Consider the following 25,249-nt stretch of genomic DNA (forward strand, 5'->3'; position numbering starts at 1 on the left):
GCGGCGGCGGCGCTCCGCGCTCCGACTCATTCCAATATGGCACGGACGCAGGGCGCATGCGCCCGCGCCCCCCCACCCCCAGCTCCGCGGTCCTCCCGGCAGCCTGCGCCCCTCGCGCCGCGCCCGTGGAGCTCCCGGGCCCGGCTGCCCCGCTCCCGCCCCAGCGCCATCCCTCCTGGCTGGGGCCGCGCGGGAGGCAAGGACTCCGCGGGCTGGTGTGCCGGGGGTCCGGCTCCGCGGGCCACCCACGCCCCCAGCCAGCAACTCGGCGCGGACGGCCCCGAGGCCGTGGCGCAGGACACGCGGCGGCGCCTCGGGCCCCCGACGGCGCTGTGGCCCCGAGCGGAACGGCCCGGAAGAGGAGACGCGTCCCCGGGAACCCAGTGCCCGCCCTGGCCCAGCCCCGACCCAGCCCGCGCCTCACCTCGGGTTGTAGACAGAGCGGCGGGGATCCCAGAGGGGTTTGCGGGTCGGACCTGGAGTACCGGCCCGGCGAAGCGCGCCGCTGTCGCCCGCACGTGACTGGCTCGGACAAGATGGCATGAGCGGAGAAGCGGCCGGATCCCAGATGCGCGCGTGCCGCCGCCGCGGGGACTGCGCCCGTTTGCCTGCCCCTCGTCGGGGATCGGGCGCTCCCTCTGAGACCTGAAAGGGCACCCAAGTGCCCCCTGTCTGCGAAGTCCGGCGCGGGCCCTTCGGCGCCCCCGATGTCTCTAGGCTTCCGCAGGAGGCGCCCTGTAAATCTTGAGTCTTCCTGCAGCGAGGGGGCACAGGACAGCTGCGAATTGGGACGAACGAGCCCAGAGCCCCGGGAAGGATCAGAACCTCGAAGGCGGCTTCAAGTCGGCCCCGCAGCCCGAGGTGACCGTGGGCGGTTACGTTGCCCGAGCTCGCCCCCTCCTCCTGAGCGCAGGTGCCCGTGGGACATACACCCGCCCACCTGCTCCGGAAAGTTCCCTCCAGAAGGGAGTTCCCGCGCCACCGAGACCCGGGAGCTCCCGATCAGACTCCCAGGCCGTGAAAGGCGTTATCGGACAGGGCCCAGAGGCGCCCCCACCGCAAGAAGAAAGTCTGGGGTTCTCACCGTGTGCCAGGTGCGAGCTCAAGCCACCTCCCTCAACCGCTCTGAGAAATATCCCACTTCACAAACTTGCTCAAAGTCACGCTGCTGGCTGGATTTGAATCCAGATTTTTTTTAGCACCACTGAAAAAACAATATGACAACCGGAGAGAGAAAGAAAAATCTAAAAAGAATACAGTAATCCATATTGTTACAAAGAAATGCAACTTTTCACGACATGAAACATATATATACTGTGTATAGTTGCAACCACACTTTTTTTTGTTACTACTTTCACTACCATTTTTATTTTGTTCACATGATTCATTTTTAAGGTGTGCAGGTGTCCTTAACTATTCACTCAGCCCCCTAATGTTTTTGGTTCTTTACGGTTGTTTGCTAACGTATCCTTGAATTCTGCACTTGGGACAAATACCTGGGAGTGGAAAGGCTCCCAGGTAGAAGGCTATGAATGGCCAAGTGGTCTTGGCTTACAGCGTCATATTTTTCCCAAGAGCTGCCCCAATTATTCTACCGCCTCCAAGGAACAAGTGTAAGGAGTTTAACACACTTATAAACATTGAGTGCCATTTCCCTCCTACTTTAATAGTCTATTGCTAGTTCAAGGTTACTTAGCATTTCTTAGGTGACACAACATTCAAAAATGAATGTTTTTCCATGCATTTACTATATGCATTCCCTCTCCTGTGAATAATCTATTCATATCCATCTTCTGGGGACTTGAACCTCTTCTAACTTTGAACAAGCATTTTTTTATGTTACAGATATTACTTCTTTGTCGTCATTGATGCAAATATTTTCTAGCCTGTTGTTCTTTCTTGTTTTATTCTAATGTTCAGTGTGTCATTCTAATGTTTTAATTGCTTCAGTGCTGACAAAGTGAGCTTTCTGCTGCCCATCTGATAGTCTTTTTTCTGCTAGTTTTGTACAATTTCATTTCATATTTCATTCTCTGATGACTATCCCGATTTTATTTTGGCTTATTTATTTGGAGTAAAATATGGACATAACTCACTACCACTGTCATCGGTTGTTATTAATTCTGCAGTTACCATTTATTAAATAATTATTGACCAGACGTGGTGACTTACACCTGTAGTCCTAGCATTTTGGGAGGTTGAGGCAGGAGGATCACTTCAGGCCAGGAGTTTTAGGCTGTAGTGAGCCGTGATTGTGCCAGTGCACTCCACCTGGGTGACAGAGCAAGACTCCATCTCACAAAAAAAAAAAAAAGGCCGGGCGCCATGGCTCACGCCTATAATCCCAGCACTTTGGGAGGCCAAGACGGGTAGATCACGAGGTCAGGAGATTGAGACCATCCTGGCTAACACAGTGAAACCCCGTCTCTACTAAAAATACAAAAAAATTAGCCGGGCATGGTGGCGGGCGCCTGTAGTCCCAGCTACTCCGGAGGCTGAGGCAGGAGAATGGCGTGAACCTGGGAGGCCGAGCTTGCAGTGAGCTGAGATCGCGCCACTGCACACCAGCCTGGGCGACAAAGCGAGACTCCAACTCAAAAAAAAAAAAAAAAAAAAAAAAAATTCCTTTGTTTAGTAAAATCTACTTTTACGCTAGACTTTCGATTTTGATTAATATATTTCTGAATTCTCCATTTCCTTCCTTAGACCTCAGTTTGAGCAAATACCATATGAATCTAAATATTGGTTCTTTGGAATAGGTTCTAACATATGAAAAGGCTTGATTCCCTCTCATGCCCTTATGAGGTCTTCTTTTTTCAGATTATCAGTTGATATCCACACTGGTTTATGTGTCTCTACACATCCTAGGATAATCATATAAGGGTTAAGAGGACTGGCTTTGAGGACGGACCATCCAGGTTCAACAACCAGCCTTGTGACCTTGGCAACTTATCTATCCCCTCTGGGCCTTCAGGTCTTGGTCTGTAAAATTAGGATAAGAGTAACAGCTGCCTCTGGCCTGGCGCAGTGGCTCACGCCTGTAATCCCAGCACTTTGGGAGGCCGAGGTGGGCAGATCACGAGGTCAGGAGATCGAGCCCATCCTGGCTAACATGGTGAAACTCTGTCTCTACTAAAAATACAAAAAAATTAGCCAGGTGTAGTGGTGGGCGCTTGTAGTCCCAGCTACTCGGGAGGCTGAGGCAGGAGAATGGCGTGAACCCGGGAGACGGAGCTTGCAGTGAGCCAAGATCGTGCCACTGCACTCCAGCCTGGGTGACAGCAAGACTCCAACTCAAAAAAAAAAAAAAAAAAATTAACAGCTGCCTCACAAGCTCAACGCCTAGGACATAGTAAATGTTTGTAAATGTTAGCTATTGTTAATGATTTTTTTGAGACAGAGTCTCGCTCTGTCACCCAGGCTGGAGTGCATTGGTGCAATCTTGGCTCACTGCAACCTCTGCCTCCTGGGTGCAAGCGATTCTCCAGCCTCAGCCTCCTCAGTAGCTGGGATTACAGGCGCACGCTACCACACCCGGCTAATTTTTGTATTTTTAGTAGAGACGGGGTTTCACCATGTTGGTCAGTCTGGTCTCGAACTCCTGACCTTATGATCCACCCGCCTCAGCCTCCCAAAGTGCTGGGATTACAGGTGTGAGCCACCGCACCCAGCCTTTTCAAAATTTTTTTTGAGAGAGGGTCTCACTCTGTCACCCAGGCTGCAGTGCAATGGTGCTATCATGGCTCACTGCAGCCTCTACCTCCCAGGCTCAAGCAGTCCTCCCGCCTCAGCCCCGAGTAGCTGGGACTACAGGTGTGCACCACCATGCTCAGCTAATTTTTGTATCTTTTGTAGAGACAGGATTTTGCCATGTTGCCCAGGCTGGTCTTGAACTCCTGGGCTCAAGTGATCCACCCGCCTCAGCCTCCCAAAGTGCTGGCCACCACGTCCGGTCCTATCTTTCAATTTATTCAAATATTGTAAAACTCTCTTGCCTTTCTCCAGTGCTCACCTTCATGACCCCTAAGGAAGAAGAACAGAGAAGTCAAGGAACAGTTTAAAACTGTCTGCACATCTGACTTGTGTCAGACACTGTGTAGATGTGGGTGTGAGTATGCACATGTGCAGTTGGACAGAATCTCCTTTAACTCTTGCAACATCCTTTAGGACAGGCCGTAACATTCCCTATGGACAAAGAGCAAACTGAGAGCTTCCAGGTCATCCTTAAAGAGAAGCAAAGCTTAGCCACAAACCGGGCATGCCAGCTTCTCAACCACGCTACTGGGAAATTCGAGTTGGGGATTGTTGACAGAAGATGCAGCCCCAGAGGCGCACGGAACGAGGGGTAACTTATGGAAAACTGACTTCTGGTCATGACTCACCCCAGTTGAAAGCCTTTCACGGTTCTCTATTGCACTTTGCAGAAGTCCAAAAGCCTCACTTTGGCCTATAAGGCACCAGGGCCAGGTGCGGTGGCTCAAGCCTGTAAGCCCAAAAGTTTGGGAGCCCAAGGTGGGCGGATCATCAGGTCAGGAGTTCGAGACTAGCCTGGTCAACATGGCGAAACCCCATCTCTACTAAAGATACAAAAAATTAGCCGGGTGTGGTAGCACACACCTGTAATCCCAGCTACTCGGGAGGCTGAGGCAGGAGAATCACTTGAACCTGGGAGGCAGAGGTTGCAGTGAGCTGAGATGGTGCCATTGCGCTCCAGGCTGGGCGACAGGGTGAGACCCCCGTTTCAAAAAAAAAAAAAAAAAAGACTGGCCCTGGCCTGGCGCAGTAGCTGATACCTGTAATCCCAACACTTTGGGAGGCTGAGGTGGGCAGATCCCGAGATCAGGAGTTCAAGACCAGCCTGACCAACATGGCAAAACCCCATCTCTACTAAAAATACAAAAAATTAGCTGGGCGTGATGGTGCGTGCCTGTAATCCCAGCTACATGGGAGGCTGAGGCAGGAGAATTGCTTGAAGCCGGAGGGGGGGGGGGGGGCGGCGGAGGTTGCAATGAGCCAAGATCGTGCCATTGCACACCAGCCTGGGTGACAAGAGCGAAACTGTGTCTCAAAAAAAAAAAAAAGACTGGCCTGGCCCACCTTCACCTGTCCCATTCAGCTGTCCTACTCACCTGCCTTGCTTGCTGTATTTTAGCTGCACCTGTCTCCTTTCCATTTCATGGGTATGTCACTGTCCTTCCCACTGGCACACTCCCCATCCCACTTCCTGCACCCACCTTTACATAGGTGACACCTTATTGTTCCAGTATCTGCTTAACAAGATGGTCTCCTCAGAGAGGCTTTCCCTGCCCACCCCATCTGAACAGGCTCTCTCTCTCCCCAGTGGTGATATTTCTAATTTATACCTGCATTTGTTTGTCATTTATTTGGGTTCTGTCCCCCCTGTAATCCCACAGATGGACATCAGTCCCCTTGAGCACAAAGACATGCCTGTCTCCATAACCATGAGGTCAGCCCTTTCCCCAAGAGGCAGTGGGAAGACAAGAGGATGGCTAGTGGGTCATTTGGCAGCATCCAAGACCAGAGGCTGGCACACCCAGGAGGCATCCTGGGCATTCCCAACTTAGTCTCCACTTCCTGCTGGCTTCATGGGGTAGGGGTTGTAACCCTCTGTCATCATTGACCAAGGGGTCAGTGTTCAACCATTCTATATGAACCCCCTATTCCCTGAGGCCTTGCCTGCCCATGAAGCAGGCCTGTTTTCTGCAGGTGGGCATCAACCTGGGGCCTTGTACTGGATGAGAACCTGAGGGCCAGGCCTGGACCCTGGGGACTGGCAGAACCCTTGGCCAGGACATCATGCTGTTTTCAACCCATGAAGAACTGAATGAAATTCCACAAGCCAGCCAGGCCTGCTGTCAGTGATCAGCGGCCCTCCATTGCCACTGACCAGCCAGCTTCCTTCAGTCAATCCAAATGAGGCTAGTCACATAATGACTCCCTGTGGCTAATTACCCAAGCAATCAGGTGATCCCCACTGTAGAGTCACTGCTCACCCCATGCCATTCTTCACTGAGGTCCAACTGACTATGCTGGCCCTGCTGCCTCGGGAGCACAGACCATGACTCCACATTCTCCATAACACCTGCCCTGCTTCCCTCCATGTCTTGGCTCCTGCAAACCCTGCTCCACCAGGTGTCCTTCTCACCTACGCTGTGTTGTCAGGGAAAAAACAATGGGTGTGGAGGCAGACAGCTGGAGTCAAGTTCAGAGTTAGTCACTGCTTCTCTATGAGACCTTCTATGGGACCCTTCACCACTCTGGGCTCAGTTTCCTCATCTTTGTAAAATGGGGAGGAAATCAGCTTCTTTGCTGGGTCATAGGAATCCAGGAACAAAATGTGTATAAACATTCTTTGCAAACTGTAAAGCACAACAGAATGATGAGAAATAGTTGTCCTGACCTCAAAGCCATCTCCTCCAGGAGGCCTCCCAAGATTGCTCCCCTTCTTTCTCTGTCTTCCTAAAGCACTTAGCTTGCTTTTCCTCAGTTGCTTACCACAGAACAGGCACTGGCCCTCTTGACCCCGTTTTCTATCCTTGAGTGCCACAAGCCCAGGATTATGCCCCCATTCATCCCCAAAGACCGCTTCTCTTGGAGAAAATATATTAATGGGCACAGTGTTCCAATTTTATGTTATTGAGCCATGCATTTTTCTTAAATTATTTTGCACCTTCAACTTCTTATCTGCTAATAAGAGGTCACAGGCACCAAATAAGTGACCAAGGACGCTCAGCAATGCCGGAAAAAACAGGGAGCAGTTCTTTGGGTTGGAGGTTGGAGTGTCTTTTTTTTTTTTTTTTTTTTTTGAGACGGAGTCTCGCTCTGTCTCCCTCTGTGGATCACTTGAGCTCATGAGTTTGAAACCAGCCTGGGCGACATGGTGAAACCCCATCTCTACAAAGAATACAAAAATTAGCCAGGTGTGGTGGTGCACACCTGTAGTCCCAGCTACTTGGGAGGCTGAGGTGGGAGGATGGCTTGAACCTGGGAGGTGGAGGTTGCAGTGAGCTGAGATGATGCCACTGCACTCCAGCCTGGGCAATAGAGCCAGACCTTGTCTAAGAAAAAGAAAAAAAAAATTATATGAGGAATGTATACAGTGACTGGGACAGAGGACACAAACTGGTAGGCCCTGTGTCAAATGTGGCCCAGATGGCGCTTTGCTGCTGCTGTTGTTGTTTTATTTTGTTTTGTTGCTTTTTTTGTGAGACAGGCTCTTGCTCTGTCACCCAGGCTGGAGTGCAGTGACACAATCATGGCTCACTGCAGCCTTGATCTCCCAGGCTCTAGTGATCCCTCCACCTCAGACTCCCAAGTAGCTGAGACTACAGGTACGTGCCACCATGCCTGGCTAATTTTCGTATTTTTTTAGAGATGGGGGTCTCACTATGTTGCCTAGGCTGGTCTCAAACTCCTAAGCTCAAGTGATCTGCCCCGCATTGGCCTCCCAAAGTGCTAGGATTACAGGCATGAGTGTGGCCAAGATTTTTTTACAATACTTTTTTTTTTTAGGTATAATTTGCATACAATAAAATATACCCATTTTGGGCTGTGTGCGGTGGTTCACGCCTGTAATCCCAACACTTTGGGAGGCTGAGGTGGGCAGATCACATGAGGTTGGGAGTTTGAGACCAGCCTGGCCAACATTGTGAAACCTCATCTCTACTAAAAATACAAAAATTAGCCAGGTGTGGTGGTACACGCCTGTAATCCCAGCTACTCGGGAGGCTGAGCCATGAGAATCCCTTGAACCCAGGAGACGGAGGTTGCAGTGAGCCAAGATCACCCCACTGGCCTCCAGCCTGGGCGATAGAACAAGACTCTGTCTCAAAAAAAAAAAAAAATCTATATCTATATATATATATATATAGATATATACACATATACCTATTATATAAGTGTAGAGTTCTCTGAATGCTCACAGAGGTGCAGCCCATGTAACCACCACCATGAAGACACAGAGACTTCTTTTTTTTTTTTAAGGGAGTCTCTCTCTGTCACCCAGGTTGGAGTGCAGTGTTGTAATCTCGGCTCACTGCAACCTCCGCCTCCCAGGTTCAAGCAGTTCTTCTGCCTCAGCCTCCTGGGTAGCTGGGATCACAGGCACGTGCCACAATGCCCAGCTAATTTTTGTATTTTTAGTAGACGGGGTTTCACCATGTTGGCCAGGCTGGTCTCGAACTCCTGATCTCAAGTGATTTGCCAGCCTCGGCCTCCCAAAGTGCTAGGATTACAGGCGTGAGCCACCGCTCCTGGCCAACACAGAGGCTTCTAATGACTCCCCTCACCCATAGGCAAACACTGATCTGATTTCTAGTTTCAAGATTACTTTTGCCTGTTTTTATAAACTTCATCATAGGCCGGGCACAGTGGCTCATGCCTGTAAACCCAGCACTTTAGGAGGCCGAGGTGGGAGGATTGATTGAGGCCAGGAGTTCGAGACCAGCCTGGGCAACATAGCAAGACCCCATCTCTACAGAAAATTTAAAAATTAGCCAGATGTGGTGGCCCAAGCCTGTAGTCCTAGCTACTCTGGAGGCTAAGGTGGGAGGATCACTTGAGCCTGGAGGTCAAGACTGCAGTGAGCTGTGATTGTGCCACAGCACTCTAGCCTGGGTGACAGAGTGAGACTTTGCCTCAAAAAAAAAAAAAAAAAAAAAAAAAGAAAAAGAAAAAAAGAAAAAAAAGAAAAGAATAAAGAAAGAAAAGACAAGAAAAAAATTTCATCATAGAGCAATACTCTCTGTCTGTTTTTTATTATTATTTTTTGTTCAGCTCCTCCAAGTAGCAATCCTGTCTGGTTGCTTTTTTCTTTGTTGTTGTTGTTGTTGTTGTTGTTTTCGAGATGGTGTCTCACTCTGTCGTCCAGGCTGGAATGCAGTGGTGCCATCTCAGCTCACTGCAGCCACTGCCTCCCAGTTCAAGCAATTCTCCTGCCTCAGCCTGCCGAGTAGCTGTGATTACAGGTGTGAGTCACAGCACTCAGCTAATGTGTGTGTGTGTGTGTGTGTGTGTGTTTTCAGTAGAGACAGGGTTTCTCATGTTGGCCAGGCTGGTTTTGAACTACTGACCTCAAGCGATCCACCCATCTCAGCCTCTCAAAGTGCTTGCATTATAGGCGTGAGCCCCAGTCCCCGTCTACCTTTTTGTTTTGAGACAGGGTCTCACTTCATTGGTGCAATAATTGTGCACTGCAGCCTCTAACTCTTGGCTTCAAGTGATCCTCCTGCCTCAGCCTCCTGAGTAGCTGGGACTACAGGCATGTGTCACTACATCTTTTCTTATTTTTCATAGAAATGGGGTCTCACCATGTTGCCCAAGCTGGCCTTGAACTCTAGTCTCAAGTGATTCTACCACCTCCGCCTCCCAAAGTGCTGAGTTTACAAGTGTGACCTGCTGTGTCAGGCGTCCTGTTTGTTTCTGAGATTCATCCATGTTTCTACATGTATCAGATTATTCCTTTTCTTTTTCCTTTTTCTTTCTTTCTTTTTTTTCTTTTTTGAGTTGGAGTTTCGCTCTGTCGCCCAGGCTGGAGTGCAGTGGCGCAGTCTCTGCTCACTGCAACCTCCACCTCTCGGTTTCAAGTGATTCCCCTGCTTCAGCCTCCCGAGTAACTAGGATTATAGGCGTGTGCCTGTAATTACCACGCCTGGCTAATTTTTGTATTTTTAGTAGAGATGGGGTTTCACCATGTTGGCCGGGTTGGTCTTGAACTCCTGACCTCAGGTGATCTGCCCACTTCGGCATCCCAAAGTGCTGAGATTACAGGTGTGAGCCACTGCACCCGGCCTCTTTTTTTCTTTAAGGTTAAACTACTCCTTTATTGCAAGGTAAATCGTATTATTTCAATCATATAGAATGCCCAGGGGACGGAGATTCAAGAGTTCCCTTTTGTACTGGCCTTCAAAATATTGTACCTACATGAATGTATGCCTTCCAAAATACTTAAATCATATTATTTAATATATTTATACTAGTCTAATAAAACATTACATATATTGTAAAACACAAAATATAGAAATGTTAAAAAGAAGTAAAGAGGAGATAAATACTATTTTTAAATTATTTTGTTTGCCAAAGAAGTATAATCATTTTGCCCCTCATAAAATATTATATTAAATCATGTTATTATATTAAATGATATTAAAGACAATTATGATATTAAAATATTAATAGTATTTTAATGAAATGAATATGATTGAAAATGTTTCTGTTTTTCTATACTACTGAAGTATAGTTGAAGTACAAAAAGACACATATCTATAAAGTGATAGCCCCTCAACCCTACCTGACCCCCAGGCCTTGGAATTGACCTCTCTAGGGTGAAACCTGGGTGATAGCTTATTTTCAACATGGCATCCAGCGCAGGCAAGAGCATTCTTCATGACCCTCATGGCCCTTTTGGAGAAGCCAGGGCAGGAGGTTTGTAAAGAAGGCTGTTCATCTGGCCCTTGGAAGGGACTTGGCAAGGCAGGCCCAACCAGGAGAAGAGAGGATAAAGGGAGATACCACCATGGACCTTCCTACACTCTCTCTCCATAGCCACCTGCTGGGCTTAGGCAAGCACTGCCTGAATCCCTCTGCTGCCCAGAGTCCTTCACACCCCCACCTTTTCACCATGAGTGGAGACCACAGTTCCTGCCTGTCCGATGCCCTCTGTCACAGTCCCTGCCTCTCCCTACTCTGCCATTCTTTCTTTCATATTAAGGTATAGTCTACATATTTAGGTTGGTGCAAAAGCAATTGCAGTTTTTGCTATTACTTTTAATGGCAAAAACTGTGATTACTTTTGCACCAATGTAATACAATAACTGTCAGGATATTGCTGTGAAGCTACAAGATGTTCACAAGGACATTTCATGTGTTTGTTTGATGCCTGTTACAGCTACAGAGTAGTTTACTTTTTTATTTTTTATTTATTTTTTGAGCTGGAGTCTTGCTCTGTTGCCCAGGCTGGAATGCAATGGCACCATCTCGGCTCACTGCAACCTCTGCCTCCCGGGTTCAAGCGATTCTCCTGCCTCAGCCTCCCAGTAGCTGGGACTACAGGCAGCCACCATCACACCCGGCTAATTTTTTGTATTTTTAATAGAGACAGGGTTTCACCGTGCTAGCCAGGATGGTCTCGATCTCCTGACCTCGTGATCTGCCCACCTCAGCCTCCCAAAGTGCTGGGATTACAGGAGTGAGCCACTGCACCTGGCTGGTTTTTTTTTTTTTTTTTTTTTAGATGGAGCCTCGCTCTGTCACCCAGGCTGGAGTGCAGTGGCATGATCTCGGCTCACTGCAACCTCTGCCTCCTGGGTTCAAGCGATTCTCCTGCCTCAGCCTCCTGAGCAGCTGGGATTACAGGCGTGTGCAACCACACCCAGCTAATTTTTGTATTTTTAGTAGAGACAGAATTTCACCATGTTGCCCAGGATGGTATCCATCTCTTGACCTCATGATCCACCCACCTCGGCCTCCCAAAGTGCTGGGATTGCAGGCCTGAGCCACCGCGCCTGGCCCCAATGTTCATATTTTCATCTGTGGCCAAAATCTTGATGGTTTTAACAATTTATATTCTAATCATTTCCTAAACTTAAGCTTCTCATGTTTAGATTACAAACTTGCTTTCTCTATAGTCTTGAAATTACCTAATTCCTCAGCCTGAAAGACTTATTTCAATCACTTCACATAACCTCCAAATTTGAACTTAAAAATCAAGGAAGATTTTAAGTTAGGAAACATGCCCAGAAGCATGCCTAAGGTAAAAGGCAATCCCAGGGCACAGCTAAGCCAAATGACAAGCTAGATTTCTGGGAAGCTGCCACTTACTATTAATCTCAACCTGACAATTGTCTTACAAATGATATTGATAAATCATTTAATTACTATGGTCCAGTTCAAATATGTATCATTTTACTGCCTTGTTACCAGTTATGGCATACAAAGCACAGTAAATGATGAAGTTTCTGGGCTTTTCTTAGTTAACCTGAAGACCTGGCTTGTCAGTGTTCAGACTTGCTAAAACTTATTTACATATTTATCTCAGTATAATCCAAATGTCTGGGTTAGAATCTATTTTCTAAGTGTTTACTTTCTTTAGAAAGTAGAATTGCATGCACCTGAGACCTCTGGAATTTGCTATAGCATTGGACTAGATGTCCACTAATATACCTGAACAATCTTACCTTTAAAGTCAACATCCGTTAGGTTCTAGCAACTTCCTATTTCTCATTCCTTTAAACCTTTTAATACCTATTGTTTCTTTCCACATACTAGTACTTTCCTAAAGACATATTAGGTTGGCGCAAAAGTAACTGCACCAATCTAGTATTTTCAAAATCCAGTACACATTTAGGCTTTGTATGCAACTCCCTGTAATGTGTTTCTATTTCAGTGCAACCATCTCTGGCAATTAGAAAAATAACAAAATTAGAATGAATGAATACTTAATATCCTCCATCCAAATCCATACCAAAAACAAGCCCCAAATATATTGACAGCCCTGGAAATGATGTATCCTACTTTCATTTAAAAAATAAAACAGAGTAAAGGAACTAACTAGATGTATAGTACCTGATGCCACATTTTTTTTTTGAGACGGAGTTTTGCTCTTGTTTGCCCAGTCTGGAGTGTAATGGTGTGATCTCAGCTCACCGCAACCTCCGCCTCCCAGGTTCAAGGGATTCTCCTGCCTCAGCCTCCCGAGTAGGTGGGATTACAGGCATGCGCCACCACACCCCGCTAATTTTTTGTATTTTTAGTAGAGACGAGGTTTCACCACGTTGTCCAGGCTGGTCTTGAACTCCTAACCTCAGGTGATCCGCCTGCCTTGGCCTCCCAAAGTGCTGGGATTACAAGCGTGAGCCACCACAACTGGCCCCCTGGTGCCACTTTTTAAAAATCTTGCATAACTCCACAGTTCTCAAAATAGCTAATAAAGAAACCATGTCTCCAATAATTTTGATACAACCTGTAAGTGCCTTAAAAATTTCAGCTCTGGCATTACTTCTATTTAAAAGTGTCAAGATAAAAGTTCACTGAAACATCTGCTGCCACTATTACTTTAGGAATCTGTATCCATTTAGGGATTTTTTTCTTCCAGAGTATTGTAGCCAGTTTGTCAATAAAAAGTAGCATTCAGTATGCTTAACTTTCACTATCAAAAAATGATCCGCTAAGAAGTGACAGTTGGATTTAATCCAAGAAGTCCTTGTTTTCTATTTTACAAGAACTCAACTTTCCCAATTAAGTTGTTAGTCATTAAGACAGGTACCCTTTCCAAATGTGATTCAACAGCCTGGCTTTTAGCAAATAAAGACTCCATATAAAATTCAATTTAGAAATTAAACATAAGCACACAGGAGGCCAGGCGCGGTGGCTCACGCCTGTAATCCTAGCACTTTGGGAGGCCAAGGTGGGTGGATCACCTGAGGTCAGGAGTTTGAGACCAGCCTGGCCAACATGGTGAAACTCCGTCTCTACTAAAAATACAAAAATTAGCTGGGTGTGATGGTGCACGCCTGTAATCCCAGCTAATCGGGAGGCTGAGGAAGAAGAATCGCTTGAACCTGGGAGGTGGAGGTTGCAGTGAGCCGAGATGGCACCACTGCACTCCAGCCTGGGCGACAGGAGTGAGACTCCATCACAAAAAAAAGCACACAAGGATGTGCACACAGTTCAGAAACCAGGAAACGCGTGACGATAAACAGGATCCTATTTGATTGTCTTTATGACTTTTAAGAAGTGAGCATGAGGCCGGTGCAGTGGCTCACGCCTGTAATCCCAGCACTTTGGGAGGCCGAGGTGGGTGGATCACCTGAGGTCAGGAGTTCAAGACCAGTCTGGCTAACATGGTGAAACCCCGTCTCTACTAAAAATACAAAAATTAGCCGGGCGTGGTGGCATGTACTCCCAGCTACTTGGGAGGCTGAGGAAAGAGAATTGCTTGAACCTGGGAGGCAGAGATTGCAGTGAGCTGAGATCGCACCACTGCACTCCAGCCTGGGTGACAGAGCGAGACTCCATCTCAAAAAAAGAAAAAAAGAAGTGAGCATGAAAATAAATCTTTATTTTCAGTTATTACCCACCAGTAAGAGAAAGGTTCACAATTTTAGCTCTTGACACAAAGTGAACTAGGAGGCAAATTTATATCCATCAGATACAACTAATGGACCAACTTTTTAAGTTCTGGCTATCTTGAAAACTTGCAACATACCAGGTATTGCTGTGTTGTCTCTCAAGATAGCAATGGGTGACACTGCGTAGAAGTTGTGAAGTGTTTTTAATAGCAGGTGTTTTCTATAATATGCTGCTGGAAATCAGAGGTTTATAAACATGGTACATGTTCAGAAATGAGTTAGATACTTGAAAAATCTAAACACACTGATTTAGGAGTGTGTATGTTGCAGTCTTAAGAGGGGTCAATAGTCCTTATGGACTAAATTAATCTCTGGGTAGCAGGTATATTAGACATTAGCATCAGTGCAGAACATGCTCAGCATAAGATCCAAAGCACCAGCACAAGTTTATCCATCATTAAAAACAATTACCTCCTTCCTAAAATATCAGAATAGTAGGTAACTGAGATTAATAAATCTAATCCAAATAAGTAACTCTTGTAATGCACAATTTCCCTTTTAGAAGTATATGTGAGAACCAATCAGCTAAATAGAAATGTTTAAGATTGAAGATGTCCAATATTTTTAAAACTGGACATTACCATATACAGGTAGAACATTTCTAAAAATGAAGTGATGAACGATTCTTAAAACTTTTTAAAAAATTACTTCCCTGTTTAACAATAAATGTGGCAGAATAAAAGACAATCCTAGAAAACTTTTCTTATTCATCATTCTCTCCGTGGATGTTTTAATACGTGGTGATGCTCCCATTAAAGGAATCCATTATTAACCTAATTTTCTAATGGAGGAAGAGGGAGAAGATAATTATTACTTTCTGTGGAACAAATACTCAACTTAGGAGCAAATAATAACAATCTAGGAAATTTAGAAACAGTAAAGATTTTCGGTTTATATTTAATGGATGGTGCTGCTGTTCTAACCTTATAAAGTAAAGCTGTCTGCTTCCCAAATTCCAAAAATTAAAATACTCCCCAACCTCATCCTACCAACCAGTGCCCTTTAGATTTTTTTGCTTGTTGTAGAACAAGGAAGGGTTAAATGGTTGCTGATTATGGATATGCCATTTTGATTTTAGGACCTTTCACACACAGAAATCATACCAAATGGCCAGACACTTACTGTATAGAACACTTTAAATTTTACACATTGGCCAAATCAACTTATTCCACCCACCCTGGTGGAGGCGGGGCAGGGAAACCCATACCTGTAAAGCTACTTCACTTGACAGGATGTGTCTACCAACAATAAGTAGCTTAAACAACTTTCACCAATAAGATGTCTAGTTTAGATTTTAAAATAGGAAAGTCACGCATTTAAAAAGTAAATATAGTTAAACATGTAAATCAGTTATAATTTGAACCTGATGAACCATGCAAGGAGCAAGGAAAGGTTAATAAACCAATGTGCTTTGAATTTGTTCAAGTACTGATATTTCTGTATGTCAAGATTTAGCATATATATATATATATATATATATATATATATATGAAACAGGTATCATGGGAAGTGAAAAAAGATTTTTCCCCAAAAACGAAAATATTAAAACTAAGTTAAAATACATATAGTTAGTATCCCACACAGCATAAAATTTGACGAATCAAAGTTTAACATGTCCCAGTTGACCATGTGTGAAAATGCAAAGCAGATATTAAAACCAATATGTCCAATATTTAAAACCAGTTTGTGATTGGGGAACTTCTAAATCCTTAATTAAAAAACACAAATGAAGTGAAAGCTTTAAACTGGTACACACTGTTCACACCTATATTTCAGGTTTGGAAATACATATTTGCAAGCAGCAATACAAAAGTATTCATGAAGAATGCATAATCTCTGAAAATTATGAAAACATCCCTGCTACCATTACCTTTTTTTTCTTTCTTTTTTTCTGTTTTCTTTTCTTTTTTTTTTTTTTTTTGAGACGGAGTCTCCTCTGTCACCCAGGCTGGAATAGAGTGGTGCAGTCTTGGCTCACTGCAACCTCCACCTCCCAGGTTCAGTCGATTCTCTTGCCTCAGCCTCCCAAGTAGCTGGGACCACAGGCGAGTGCCGCCACACCTGGCTAATTTCTTGTATTATAACGGGGTTTCACCGTGTTAGCCTGGATGGTCTTGATCTCCTGACCTCATGATGCGCCTGCCTCGGCCTCCTAAGCGCCCGGCCACCAACACATTTCTAAATACAAAACTGACTATCATATTTGTTACTTCTGTGTAGCGAGAGGTGTTCATTTTTAAAACAGATAAAACTCAGTCTTTAGGTGTGAATGGTATGAATGACAGTTTTTTTTTTTTTAATTTCTTAGTTGTTTGGAATCCTTAAGCGTGCAAAAGCTTTGAACAGAAGAGTTCACAAAGGAACCAGGGTTGTCTTATGGCATCAGTTACGCCAGAGCCTCTGGGTCATCCACATCAGGAGCAGAAGCACTTGTTGGTCCTGCTGCCACGGTTTGGGCGCCCAACACGCCCGCGTCCACCTCGTCCTCTCCTGCCACCATGTTCTGGGCGGCCAAGGTCTCCAAACTTGATCTCCAGCTGAGATGTTATATCATCTGCTGGCTTCTGGAAATGATGGTCCATAACCGATTCTTCAGCATGAGCCGCTTCACTTTTTGATTTATGAAGAACAAATCCCTTCTTCCACTGCCCATCAGCACCTTCATTTGGTTTTCAGATATTAAAATTTACTTTTGCCCAGTCTTTATTTTGAATAGACTTCCACTCATCTAAAGTCATCTCTTTCGGACCCTCCTCTTTTACCTCTTCCACTTCATTCTCCTTATTTTCAGTGACTGCCACTGGATGATGTTCCTAACCTTCAGGTGTTTCCTCAGTCACATTTGATGGATCCAAGTCAGTTCATTCATCTTTGACAGTTCCCCAGCGGTAAGATCCGCTACCTCCATGTTTGTCCTCGTGCTTCAGGCCACTGTAATGTGAAAAAGAAGATCACTTCCACGATGCCTATCAAATTCACGTTTGCCATGAGAATCAGATCCATCTCCTCAGCCCATTCCACATCCATGACCTCGAATAGGTTGGTCAATAATCGGTCTATCTAGTGAAAATTCGCCTCCTTCACCCTTTTCTTCAAGTGGCTTTCCAAATCTTCGTTCATGAGGTGGTCACCTTTCTGGTCTTCTATCAGTTATTTTCCCTTCACCCTGAAGTTGTTGATCAGGTCTTCTTCCAACGCCTTGTCTTATTCTTTTTCTTTCTTTCTTTTTCTTTCTTTCTTTCTTTTCTTTCTTTCTTCTCTCTTCTTTCTTTTTCTTTCTTTCTTTCTCTCTTTCTTTCTTTCCTTCTCTCTCTTTCCTTCCTTCCTTCTTTCTCCCTCTCTGTCTTTTTTTCTTTTTTGATGGAGTCTTGCTCTGTCACCCAGGCTAGAGTGCAGTGGCGAGATATCGGCTTATTGTAAGCTCCGCCTCCTGGGTTCACACCATTCTCCTGTCTCAGCCTCCTGAGTAGCTGGGACTACAGATGCCCGCCACCACGCCTGGCTAATTTTTTGTATTTTTAGTAAAGATGGGGTTTCACCGTGTTAGCCAGGATGGTCTCGATTTCCTGACCTTGTGATCCGCCCACCTCGGCCTCCCAAAGTGCTGGGATTACAGGCGTGAACCACTGCACCCGGCCTCTCTCTTTTTCCTTTCTTTCCTTTCTTTCCTTTCCTTTCCTTTCCTTTCCCTCCCTCCCTCCCTCCCTCCCTCTCTCTCTCTCTCTTTCTCTCTTTCTCTCTCTCTTTCTTTCTTTCACAGTCTTGCTCTGTAGCCCAGGCTGGAGTGCAATGGCGTGATCTTGGCTCACTAGAACCTCTGCCTCCCAGGTTCAAGCGATTCTCCTCCCTCAGCCTCCCGAGTAGATGGGACTACAGATGCATGCCACCATGCCCAGCTAATTTTTTGTATTTTTAGTAGAGATGAAGTTTCGCCGTGTTGGCCAGGCTGGTCTCAAACTCCTGACCTCAAGTGATCTGACCCACCTTGGCCTCCCAAAGTGCTGGGATTACAAGCGTGAGCCACTGCGCCCGGCCTCTTCCTTCCTTTCACTGATGCCTGCTGTGTGCCTGCCCTGGCTGGGCTGGCTGCTACCACTGGGCAGGACTGTGACACACACCCCCCTAGCAGTGCTCCCAGCCGAGTGAAGCCCTCCCTAAGGTTGATTTGATGAGAAGGGAGCATAGGAAAGGCCTGTCTCTAAGAGAGGAGGCCTGATTTTCTCTCCTGAGCTGGGAGCAGAAAAGTTGAGTTGTTTCCCAGCTTTGCTTATAACCATGGGACCAAAGTCTCTTCTCTCCCTGGGCCTTGCTCTGGGCAGTGGGGTGATGGAGAGAAGCTCTACAGACCTTCTCAGTGTCTTTGTGCTGGGTCATGTGATAGATCTAATATGATGGCCAGGGAGGGGCTGCTGGGGATGGGCAGCCTTGGCAGGTGGAGGCAGGGCAGTCTGCAGGCACTAAATGTTTTGTCTGCCATCGCTGGCAAGACTCCAGCACCTAGAGGATTAAATAGGGCATACAAATAATAGCCTTACTGTGGTGCCTGACTCTTAACTGGTGCTTACCAAATGGAATTCTCTTCTCCCATGCTAGCTCCCTGAGGGTGTAACTGGCACCTGCACACATCAGCCAGATCCCTCCCTTGCAGCAAGATTTTGGGTTCCTGGAGGATGCCTGCCATCCCCTACAGCCAGGCCCACCTCCAGATGGGATGATGGGTGGGCTCTTTAAGGAAACTGAGGGTCTGGGGCAGAGAAACCTCAAAAGAAGAGGAGCAACTGGAATGCTCATCCACTGCCGTTGGCAGTTTCTTATGACATCATACGCTCTTACCTTCTGAGGCAGCTACTGCATTCTGAAGATTTACCCAACAGAAATAAAAACACATTCTCACACAAACGTGCACAGGACTATTCATAGCAGCTTTATTCATAGTAGCCAAAAACTGGAAACAACCCAAATATCCATCAATAGGAGAATAAGTAAACCAGTGTGGCCTATCCATCCATACAATGGAGACAACTACTCAACGATAAAAAAGAAAGAACAACTGTTACACAGGGCAGCGTGGAGGAATCTGGAAAACATTATATTGGCTGGGCGCAGTGGCTCACGCCTGTAATTCCAGCACTTTGGGAGGCCAAGGCGGGCGGAGCGCTTGAGTCTAGGAGTTAGAGACCAGCCTGGGTAACATAGTGAAACCCTGTCTCTAAAAACAAACAAACAAACAAACAAAAAAATAGAAAAAATTAGCCGGGCATGGTGGAGCATGTCTGTAGTCCCAGCTACAACTTGGGAGGCTGAGGTGGGAGAATCACTTGAGCCTGGGAGTTGGAGGCTACAGTGAGCCGTGATGGCGCCACTGCACTGCGGAAGGAGAACAGAGCAAGACCCTGTCTCAAAAAATATACAAAAATAAAAAACACTGTATTGATGAAAGGAGGCCACACACAGAAGAAAACACATGTATGACGACATTTGGGTGAAATTCTAGGCCAGCAAAACTGATCTCTGATGATGGAGGTCAGAACAGTGGTTACTTCTGGGCTAGGGGACATTGGCGGGGAAGGGGCACAAGGGAATTTCCTAGGGTGAGGAAGTTTGCTCAGGGTCATGGTTACACGGGAGTCCATCTATGTAAAATTCATTGAGCTGTATTATGCATTCATGATTGGTGTAGTGTACCGAATGTAAGTTACTCCTCAGTAAAAAAATAAGCCTCCAGGGTATGCTCGATAGGAGGAGTCTCTTGGGAGGGAGCAGCTGCAAGGAGGAGCAGGCAGTGGCCCTGGGCCTGCATATTAGTGCTTCCTTTTTTCAACTCACCCTGCAGGCCCCTGGCTGAGAATTGAGCCTCCTGGTCAGTGACAATGGGAATATCTAACCCACTGGCTGGGGAATAAGGTCATAAACATGTAAATGGCAGTTTACAGCAGGGCGATTTTGGTGGCTTTTATCACCAGTATGTCAGTGCCTTTTACGGCAACTCATAAATATACCTCCTATTAGTTTCAGCAGATTACAGCCAAGGCCAAGTCATGCCCTCAAGTGGGCTGGACCACATGTCACCTCCAAAGGGCTTTTCTGAGGCCCCAGGACTGCCTGGCAGGAGTGGGACCAGAGGGTCAGCTGTAGCCAACCTGGCTGGAGGAAGTCAGCCCAACACTTTCCTTTGGGGATCCTGATGCAGGAGGGGACAGGGCTTGACCTTAGTAGACCCTCACAACTGCACCCAATATGAGCCAACCTTGTGGTGTCTTCTCCCTAAGCTCAGCCCATCCACTTCTCCCTTCCTCCAAGCACCAGCCCTGTCTCAGACTGCCCCCCATCCATGCTAAACTTCTGAGCACTGGCTCTGCAGGAGAGACCCCCCCACCAAGGTACCCACATACACTCACCGGGCACAGAGACCACAGTCACCGTTTATCGGGCACCTACTCGACACGGTGCCTCCTGCCCAGCAGCTGTCCACCTCACATGTGTGTGGCACTCATCAGATGACCTGTCCATGGGTGGGTTCCTTTAATCCTCACCACAACCCTGCGTGGTAGGCAGTATTCTGCCCACTTTACAGGTGACAGAATAGAGGCTTTCAGAAAAGTCACCTGGCCATTGTCTCTCCACCTAGCCAGGGTTAGACATTTTCCAACATAACATCCAAGAGCTGCAGCTAGGCAGAAAGCCTGGTCCTGGCCCTGTCCCCTGCACTCCCTCTAGAGTCAACCTCTCCAGGTGGGGCAAAGGGAAGCGAGAAAATACAACAAAGGATTTAAATCCAGAACGTACAGATGGTCCCTGACTTATATGGCTCAACTTGGGATTTTTTTTTACTTTACAATGGTGCAAAAGTCATACACATTTAGTAGAAATCATACTTCAAGTATCCATACGACCATTCTGGTTTTCACTTTGAGCACAATATTTGATAATTACATGAGATATTCAACACTTTATTATAAAACAGGCTTTGTGTTCGGTGACTTTTTTTGTTGTTTGTTTTTGTTTTTGAGATGGAGTTTCACTTTTGTTGCCCAGGCTGGAGTGCAATGGCACAATCTCAGCTCATTGCAACCTCCGCCTCCCAGGTTCATGTGATTCTCCTGCCTCAGCTTCCTGAGTAGCTGGGACTACAGGCATGTGCCACTACGCGTGGCTAATTTTTGTATTTTTAGTAGAAACGGGGTTTCACCATGTTGGCGAGACTGGTCTCGAACTTCTGACCTCAAGTGCTCCACCCTCCTCAGCCTCCCAAAGTGCTGGGATTATAGGTGTGAGCCACTGTGCCCAGACTGTGTTAGGTGACTTTGACCAACTGTAGGCTAATGTCAGTGTTGTGGGCATGTTTAAGGCAGGCTGGGCTAAGCTATGATGTTCAGTAGGTTAGGCATATTAAATACATTTTCATTTTACAGTATTTTTAACTTGTAAAGGGTTTATTGGGATGAAACTCCATAGCAGGTTGAAGAGCATCTGTATAAAGATCTATAAATGAATAAGGAAAAGATAAAAACCATAGTGGAAAAATGGGGAAAGGATATAAGCAGATTCTTCATGGTAAAAGGAAATAAATAAAATTCAGAGAGGTGAGGGGGAAAAAGAAAAAAAAGGAAATAAAAATGATCACTCAGTAAGAAAAGATAAGCAAACTCATAAGCAATGAGATAAATTCCCATCGAAGAGAGAGGTTTTAGCAAAGTGTTAGTACAACAAGTGCCTATGCTGGGGCTGGGCACAGGCTTTTTGGAGGGTGATTTAACCCCTGCCCCCCAGCTCAGCAATTCTACTTCCCAGCGCCTCCCCGTAGAGAGCCTGGCAGAGACCTGCACTGTGGCGGCCACTGCAGTGAGCTGTAACAGCACCGCTGAAAACAGCCTGGATGTCCAGCAATAGGGGATGAGGTAAACCCTGTGGGTTTCCCATATATGCACAGCCTAGTGGCAATTACAAGGACTGAGGAGGGAAATGTTTGGCTTTGGGATGCTGTGTGTCTATGGAGACAGACTACTCCCCACTGTCCCCTGCAGCAGAGCAGGCTCTCCGGGAAGCACCCTAGCTGTGGATTCGGGAAGATGGGGCTGGCTAGATGTTTCCTGCCCTGCTTGGAGGTTGGCTTCCCCCATCTCCCACCTGCCCCCATCCCAACCCAAACCTAACTGCAGTGGTTGGGGATAAAGGAGAAAATAAGTCTGGGTGTGATAGCTTATGCCTGAAAATCTAAAACTCTGGGAAGCACAAGCAGGAGGACAGCTTGAGCCCAGGAGTTCAAGACCAGTGTGGACAACATAGTGAGACCTCGTCTCTTGAAAAAAATCAAAACAGGCTGGGTGCGGTGGCTGACGCCTGTAATCCCAGCACTTTGGGAGGTCAAGGTGGGAGGATTGCCTGAGCCCAGAGGTATGCTGGGATTACAAGTGTGAGCCACCATGACCAGCCCTGTATTATGATTTTGTTTTTTTTTTTTTTTTGAGACGGAGTCTCACTCTGTCGCCCAGGCTGAAGTGCAGTGGCACGATCTCAGCTTATCGCAACCTCCGCCTCCCGAGTTCAAGCAATTCTCCTGCCTCAGCTTCCCGAGTAGCTGGGATTACAGGCATCCGCCACCACGCCCAGCTAATTTTTGTATTTTTAGTTAGAGACAAGGTTCCACCATGTTGGCCAGGCTGGTCTCGAACTCCTGACCTCAGGTGATCCACCTGCCTCAGCCTCCCAAACTGCTGGGTGAATTGTGTTTTTAAAGTAAAAATGTATTCATGTATTTCTTATATAATAAGCCACTAAATAATTTTAAAAGTTTTTTTTGGCCAGGTGCGGTGGCTCACACCCGTAATCCCAGCACTTTGGGAGGCTGAGGTGGGCAGATCACCTGAGGTTAGGAATTCAAGACCAGCCTGGCTCAGCCTTCCAAGGAGCTGGGATTACAGGCACATGCCACCACGCCTGGCTAATTTGTATTTTTAGTAGAGACAGGGTTTCACCATGTTGGCCAGGCTGGTCTAGAACTCCTGATTCAGATGATCCGCCCACTTTGGCCTCCCGAAGTGCTGGGATTACAGGCATGAGCCACCACGCCCAGCCAAAATGTTTAAATTAGTAAAAAAAGAAAATTCTGGAATTTTTTGTAGAGGTGGGGTCTCACTAAGTTGCCCAGGCTGGTCTCAAACCCCTAGGCTCAAGCAATCCACCCAAAGTGCTGGGATTACAGGCAGGAGACACTACACCCAGCCTAAAAAAATTTTTTTGAAAGCTTAAAACAAGGAAGGAAAAGGGAAAACGGAAGCTAAGGAGACCAGTGAAGAAGCTGTTGGCAAAGGGTGGTAAGACCTGAGCCTGGGTGTCCCCATCTGTGAAATGGGTACACCGATCCCTATGGTCACTGAAGCTGTTGAGAGGACCCCTGCGCTAATGAGAGTGAACTCTGCAGTCTGTGAGGTTGGTGCCCCAGATACTTAGCTGGAGGACGGGACTCTGCCCAAGTCCCTTGTATGGGCCTACCTATGGGGCCACCCTCCTCGCTATGCCTGATCCTCACAGGTTTCAGCACACTGGCCCCAGGTCACAGGGGCCGACCTGGGACATAGAGAAAGATCCAGCCATGGGGCTACCTCCCAGAGCAGACACCAGCCCTTGACGGGCCCAGCAGGCATGTTGGGTCTCCATGCAATTTAGTCTTATGAGCCACAGCTCAGCTTAGACTCAGGCTCCAGGAATAGGTCCCCAAGACACTCTCATTCCCCAGTCGTTCCCAGCAGTATTGGGACAACCAAAATCAGCCTCAAACTGCTCAGGCCTTCCCCAGGGATACGACACTCAGCAGCTCCTGGGGCTGCCCAGGCTGAGAACTACCTATCCCCAGCCCCAGGTAGAGAGCCCCAAGTCTGGCTGTAAGAACAAGGTGAAGCCAAAGACTCAAAAGCAGGTCCTTGCCTCCCGTGACTGCAGGCATAGCCCAGTGAGGGGCAGCAGGGCTGCCAATGGTCCCCTGAATTGGCACCCACTTCCTGGGTTTAGCACCACTGTGGCCTCAAGAGGCCCTAAAGGAGGGTTGTCATGGCATGCACCATGGGTTCCTCACATAGTTCCTCTGGCCCAGGGGAACACGTGTCCTAGAGGCAGCTGCTCCTGGCATCACCGTTGGTAGGTCCAGATGAAGGACAGGCCTCTGCCTGGGAGTGTCAGGATGCAGAGAGGCTGCCTCATTCCTGCTGCGGCAGCCAGGGTCCCCACACACTCACACTCATGTCAGCGAGGTCACAGGAGGTCGTCTCTACATGAGGCTGTGATAAGGCTGCATGGGAGCCTGCATGCAGGCTCAGCATCATCCTGCCCAGGCGGGAACCCTGGTCCACCCTTGCTGTAGGACTTCAGTCAAATGAGAGCCTCTCTTGACCCTCAGTTTCCTCAACTGCAAAAGTAGCACCCGACAACATACACTGACCCCCCAGGGCTGCTGGGCGTGCTTGGCTGATGGTTCACTCTCAGAAGTATCTGTCCCTACCCACCTCGTAGGTGCGGTCAGGTGAGTTCTTCTCTGCCTCTGTTTCCACACTGCACCTGGAAGAAGCTGGAGGACCTGCTCTCCTAATTGCTCCTCTACCACTGATGTTCTAAGAAGGGGACACTGACTTGTCACTCTCTGCCAATGTAGGAGCCAGGCACTGTCTCTGTTGGCTCAGGGCTGGGCTCCCAGGAAGTAAAAGCCTAAAGGCTCAGGGAGGCCATTTAAGGTCTAGGGTCCAGTGGACTTTCGGACGCATCGCAGCCTCCGCTGAGCCCTTCTAGCAGGCTTGTGGTGACTGCACCCTGGGGCGGCTGCTCCATTGTTTCCTGTCAGTCCCGCTCATCTGCTCAACAACCCTTTGGAGGAAACACACAGGAGGGTCCTGCCCTCTAGTGGCTGCCGGCGGCCAGGCCTCTCCTCACAGGGCTCCGCCCGCGACCTCAGAGGAGCCCACTGCCCTCTCTGCCTGCTCTAGTGCCTGCCGCACAGCAACAAGCAGGCATTTCCTGGGGGTGAAGCCGAGGCTGGCCCCATGAGCTGACACCCAGCAATCTTCATCTCCGAGCACCTTTGAGTCCTGGGGGGCCCTGCTTCCAGATGTGAG

At 47.3% G+C, this 25,249-nt stretch overlaps 2 protein-coding genes across 2 annotated transcripts in view; one reads left to right on the forward strand and one right to left on the reverse strand.

The window, feature by feature from the left end:
* The window catches only part of SFMBT1 (Scm like with four mbt domains 1), a 145,695-nt gene extending 144,790 nt beyond the window's left edge, over positions 1 to 905 (reverse strand). Inside the window, exon 1 of the mRNA XM_009445643.5 lies at positions 425 to 905. The gene's annotated coding sequence lies outside the window, so the exon portion shown is untranslated. The remainder of the gene's footprint in view (positions 1 to 424) is intronic.
* Positions 554 to 16,838, forward strand: LOC104005573 (uncharacterized). Its single transcript, XM_016941280.4, has 2 exons — positions 554 to 1,094; positions 16,456 to 16,838. Exons 1-2 carry the CDS (start codon positions 708 to 710, stop codon positions 16,675 to 16,677), a joined length of 609 nt encoding a protein of 202 aa, XP_016796769.1. The 5' UTR covers positions 554 to 707; the 3' UTR covers positions 16,678 to 16,838.
* The last annotated feature ends 8,411 nt before the right edge of the window (positions 16,839 to 25,249 follow it).

This window comes from Pan troglodytes, chromosome 2, assembly GCF_028858775.2.
Source record: "Pan troglodytes isolate AG18354 chromosome 2, NHGRI_mPanTro3-v2.0_pri, whole genome shotgun sequence".
Classification (NCBI taxonomy): domain Eukaryota; kingdom Metazoa; phylum Chordata; class Mammalia; order Primates; family Hominidae; genus Pan; species Pan troglodytes.

Bases quoted from the DNA above. Each gene is read 5' to 3' on its own strand.
- LOC104005573 (XM_016941280.4), top strand. From the start codon at position 708: ATGTCTCTAGGCTTCCGCAGGAGGCGCCCTGTAAATCTTGAGTCTTCC. The intron at 1,095-16,455 runs GTGCGAGCTCAA...TTAATTTCTTAG, and splicing joins GGGTTCTCACCGTGTGCCAG to TTGTTTGGAATCCTTAAGCG.